Here is a 6,376-nt window from a genome sequence, read left to right on the forward strand (position 1 = left end):
AAAAAAAAAAAAAAAAAAAAAAAAAAAAAAAAAAAAAAAAAAAAAAAAAAAAAAAAAAAAAAAAATATATAAAAAAATATAATATATATATATATTTTTTTTTTTTTTTTTTTTTTATTTAAATTTTTTTTTTTTTTTTTTTTTTTTTTTTTATTAATTTTTTTTTTTTTTTTTTTTTTTTTTTTTTTCCTATTTCTCAAATAATATATTTAATCAAACAAGGGAGAATTATTTTTTTATTTCATTTATATTATATAAACTTAAAAAAAAAAAAAGAAAAAAAAGGGCAAAAATATAGTGCTTACAATGTTATATTTATATATTATTATAAATTTGAGATAAATATATATATATATATAGTATAACATATTGTATTAAATATATTATATGAGCCTTTAAAGTATATATTATATATATATATATATATATATTATATGTATATGTATATTTTTTTGTTTGTTTAACATTTATACCGTTCTTACGTAATATATATATATATATATATATATATATATATATATATATTTATTAATTTTTGTTTTTTAAATAATTTATTTAATTTACATACTTTGTATATTTTACATATTTTATGTTAATATTATATATATTTATATATATATTATATGTTTTATAATATTGGGTTTTAAAATAAAAAATGGGACATATAAATTAATATATATATATATATATATATTTAAATATATAAGTAGTGTAATATAATTGAACTTTCAAATCATCTGGGGTAATTCAATTATTTTATTTATTTGTTTTGTGCTTCAATTATGTACTAATTGAACCAAAAAATATAATATATATGTAAATATGTATATATATATATTTTTATTTTTTACACACTAACAGATTCATTTCTATTATTTTTTGTTATAAAGATATATATGTATCTTTGCAACCATATATTTTGTTATTTATTTATATAATATTTCCTTCTCTTCGTCTTTTTATTTTTTATATTTTTTATTTTTTATTTTTTTGTTCCATATCCTTTATTTTTATGATTTACCTAATTACAAGCTGAATAAAATGCAAACAGAAATATGCGAAAAAAAAAAAAAAAAAAAAAAAAAAAAATTATTATGAAATAAAATAAAATATATATGATGAAAGAACAAGAAGAAAACAACGTAATACTTAATATTTCAGATATTTCAAAAGAAAATGATGAAGAACCAAATGATGAAATTATGTTTTTTGACATAAATAATAGTATAAATCATCTTACAGGGAAAGAATTTTATTTTTATTCAAATAATGATGTATATATTTATAAACAAAATAATCCTCATGAATTTTTAAAAGACACGTCGTCCATGAGGGTTGAGGATGAAACATGTTCTTCCCAACAAGATAATGAAAATAATGATGAGAGTGATAAAAATGAAGAAAGTGATGTAATTGATACAAGTGATGTTATTCATACAAGTGATGTGATTAATAAAAGTGATGTGATTAATAAAAGTGATGTTATTCATACAAGTAATGTTATTCATACAAGTAATGTTATTCATACAAATATTCAAAATAAATATTGTAAACTTAAAGATTATAAACATAAATATAATAATAATTCTATAAATAACATGAACAACGTAAATAGTACCAGTGATAAAGTGAATATAAGAAGCGTCGAGACAAATAACTTCAAAAATAATAAACATATTAATAATAACCATAATAATAAAAATAAAAACTCAAAGAGTATTCATGATACATCTTTCTTTTCTGATCATTTCAAAAATAACAACCAACTAGAAGATAAAGTAAAATTTGTTTTCTCACAAGAATTAAATAAAGTAAATGATATTTTTAACGTTGAAGAGATTATGAAAATTATTAATAATTTAAATTCTATCAGAATAGAAATAGAAACAACCATATATAAAAAATTAGAAAAGAAATATAAAAATTTTCTTCTTAATACTATTAAAATTAAAGAAATAGATTCTGATATTACAAATATGAAAAATCATTTATCTAATAATTTAAATCAAATAAAATTGTTACAAGAACAAAAATATAAAGAGAAATTACATATTATAGATTTAATTTCTAAAAAAAATATATATAAACAAATTAATTTACTTTTATTAATTATATTTATTATATCTAATTACGATATTCTAATTTTTAAAAATATTTTAAAAAAAAATTTTGAATTTTCATCTATTACTTTTTATGAATTATATCAATTTATTAATGATAACAATAAATTGTTACAACACATTACATCTGTAAATAATTTAAAAGATAAAATGTTCTCAATTTATTTTAATAGAATAAAAGAAAATAATGAAACAAATTTTATTCAGTTTTTATTTTCAGATGATTCAAAAAAAAAAAATCAAATAAATATCAATGAATTCTTAACAACATTATTAAAAATTTATTATTTACTCTTTAAAATAAAACCATTTAATTTTATAGATAATTCTTTAGTGTACATGTATCAATTTTTTCAACAAATATCTAAACAAATTGTTTTCTCATGTTTTATGAGAAATATGGAAAATCAACATGAAAATATTCATCATAAAATAGGTGAACATGCTTTAATAAAAAATCAAATAAATTCTAAATATAAAAATAAAGTTAATAACACTCTTGATCATTTTCAAAAAATTAATAAAAAAAAAAATCACCACCATCAAAATTTATATAATCCTCCTAATGATGAAAATAAAAATGTCGATGTTTTAGACAATCAAAATGTCGATGTTTTAGACAAACAAAATGTAGATGTTTTAGACAATCATAATATATATCATAATATACAAGATAAATCTTTTTCTCAAAATCAGGATAATCATAATATAGGTCAAGTTCCAAAGGATCAACAAAATCTTTTATCATGCAAAACAGAAGAATCTGAAGAATTAATAGATAAAGATGTATCTATATGTGACAAAAAAAATTTAACACATAATATGATATACATAAAATATGATCAAATTGATGAAAATATAAAAAAAAATAAAAATAATAATAATAATAATAATAATTCCAATAATAATAATATAAGTGAAAGAAATATATATCAAAATAATCAATCAACAAATCAACCAAATGATGCAGATAATTTTTTGTTTATTCCTTTAAACGAGCTGGTGCCTAAATTAAATGATAGCAGCAGTTTATTTTCACTCATCAAAATATACGAAATTTTATTTGATGTTTTCAATAAATATGATTATATAATAATATATCTATTAAATTATTATTTACAAAAAAATGATATATATAAATATCAAACGCAGAACGAAGCAAAATCTGATCATCTTCAAAAAACAAATGTAACATTATATAATAAAATAGATCAATATAATAAGGATAATGAGCAAATAATAAATATGTACACACATAAACTTACAAATGAAACTTATCAAAAAATATCAACACAGAAAAGGTTATTACCAAATTATAATAGTAATAATGAAAATATATCAATAGACAATAATGGAACAAATAATTTGGATGAATGTAATAATTCAGAACTTTATAATATCGATAATAATCACTCTAACATCTTTTATATACCAGATACATACAATTCACATTTATTAACATACTTCTTAAAAAATGATACAATGAATATTAATCAAACATATGATCAAAAATTTACAACTATTAAAAATAAAATCGAATCATATTTAAAAAAAAAAAGTATATCTTATATTCACTCACAAGAGTATATACATTTTATATTACAAAATGCATTACATTTAATATATGTAAAAAAAAAATTTTTAAAAAATATGGAAAAAGTAATAAAAACTATTATTGAAAATATACATTTTAATAATTTCAATTTTAATCATATATGTTCATATATTTTTTTGACCATCATATATTGTTTGCATTCATATCTATTCAAATATAATTCTTCAAATGATCAAATATATTATTTAAAGGAAATTCTAAATAAAAATATAAATATAAATTTATATGTCAATCAGAAGGACAATATAAATTTATATGTCAATCAGAAGGATAATATAAATTTATATGTCAATCAGAAGGACAATATAAAGGTCAATGAAAATATAAATACAGATATACAAACAAATGATTATAAAAATTATTGTAATTCTTTTTATAACGAACATAAGAAAGTTTATTATGAAGAAAATATAAGAACTTCCATTTTTGAAGATCAAAACTTATTAAAGAACATTTTACAAGATTCTACTATTTTTCTAGAAGTAGAAAAGAAATTAAAAAGAAATTATTTTCCAACATATTATTATTTAAATATAAAAATATTAAATGATATGATTAATAGAGATCATTGGATACGTATACCAAATAAAATAAATAATAAAATATTTAATAACAATTTTACTTTTAATTTTAATAATGTATTAACCTTTTATAAAAATGAATTTCATGATTTTTTAAATGTACCTTTTTCTCCTAACCCTTTGAAAAATTTTAATTTTAAAAATATAAGACAATATGTATATACTGATGAACATATAAAAAAAAAATGTGATAATATAAAAAATATAAATATAACAAATAAAAATTTGGATACATCTATTTGTGATGATAAATATCTAAAAAAGGAAGATTTTTATTCTTATAATATATCCTCTTCAAAAGAAGATACAGAAAAAATATATATATCTGAAACATCTGATTTCAATATTGTAAATTTTCAGAGTATTACTTCTAATTCTAGTAATTTATTAACATGTATAATACAAGATTATTTTATTCTTCAAAATTTAGTTCATAATTTAAAAGAAGATATAAATAAATATATATTCAAATGTATTGATATGTATATATATATTATATGTTATTATTTTATGAAAAGATCTAATATACAAGAATTTTTGTTTAACGTGAAACAAAATAAAGATAAATTAAATATAAATAATATACTTTTTATAATAAAAAAACAAGAAAAATATACAGAATTATATACATTTTTACAATACTATAATGATGAAATAAAAAAAAATGAACAACATTATAATTTCTTATTTGTAAACACTAATATAAATACATCATTCCAATCAAAAAGTAATATGACACATAAAGATAATATTATTAATGATAAAAATTATGTATCTACATATCCTTTGAGTAACTGTTTTAAAATATTTAGTTTTACATCTTTATATGCTCTTTCTGAAAAAATTATATGCCTAGAATCTCTTTTTTGTCTGTTAATCAATATGAAAGAAGAAATAATAAAAATGAATGAAAATGAAACGTATAAGAACCAAGATAAAAATAAACATAATAATAATAATAATAATAGTAATATGTATGTGCAAATGTGTGAACTACAATATAATAAAATAGATACATTCCATACAGATAATAACGTTCATAATAACATTGATAATAATAATAATGTGTTAAAACAAAATAATCATTGTAATAAAGACACTAACGATGTTGCATACACATTTAAAACATTTCTTGATAAAAAATTAAATATGATCAACGAAATGCGTATATTAACTTACTGCGATTCCTTATATAATATTATTGACAGTGAAAATTATGTAAGTGAAATACTAAAAATCATTAATGAAGCTTATAATAATAATAATAATATTAACAATGTTGAAGAATATAATAAGAATAAATATAAAAATAATAAAATAAACTTATTTTCAAATGATGACGTGAATAAGAAAACAGAAAATTTAAAAAAAAAACTAGATGAATATGTAAACCTATATATAAATATTTTAAATGATAGTAAAAGAAAATTAATGTTTTGTTGTGAAGGTATTTTATCTATTGTTATTCATTATTTGTTATGGAATTTAATAAATTATATTTTTAATATAAACAATATTGAAATCATACAAAATATAAAATCTGATTTTTTTCCAGTTAAAGAAAGTCCCAACAGAAATGATAATAATAATAATAATAATAATTATCATGATAATATTTTTTTCATGCCACCTAAAAATCATAGTCATAACCATTTACATAATAATGAAGAAAATATTAAATCAAAAGACAACAATTTTTATAATCATGATAATAAAAACTTAATATCCATTTTAAGTTATCAATTTAACAAAATATCTAATTGTATTAAAAAAAATATTATAAATCTAGAAAATGAAATAGATGAACAAATAAATAATAATATAAATATACATAATTCTATATATTATAAGTTTTATAAAGATTTAAAAAATTCAGAAAATCCAATGTATCAATATTATTATATTTATCTATCTAAAGGAATCACATATTTTGATCAATATATAGATTTACATTTTTATAATTTAGATAAACTAGATAACTTTCTAAAAAATTATAACTCAGATATTTATCAATATAAACATATACAATCTATTATTTCTAAATATAATACATACAAAAA

The 6,376-nt window shown here is 16.8% G+C and overlaps 1 protein-coding gene across 1 annotated transcript; it reads left to right on the top strand.

Moving 5' to 3' along the window:
* Positions 1–1,118: 1,118 nt before the first annotated feature.
* PGSY75_0703000 (hypothetical protein) lies at positions 1,119–6,376 on the top strand (the record flags this gene model as incomplete). The annotated part of the gene is made up of 1 exon (XM_018784901.1): positions 1,119–6,376. A coding segment is annotated over one exon (5,258 nt), but the record flags the coding sequence as incomplete, so codon positions are not given.

Source organism: Plasmodium gaboni, chromosome 7, assembly GCF_001602025.1.
Source record: "Plasmodium gaboni strain SY75 chromosome 7, whole genome shotgun sequence".
Classification (NCBI taxonomy): Eukaryota; Apicomplexa; class Aconoidasida; order Haemosporida; family Plasmodiidae; genus Plasmodium; species Plasmodium gaboni.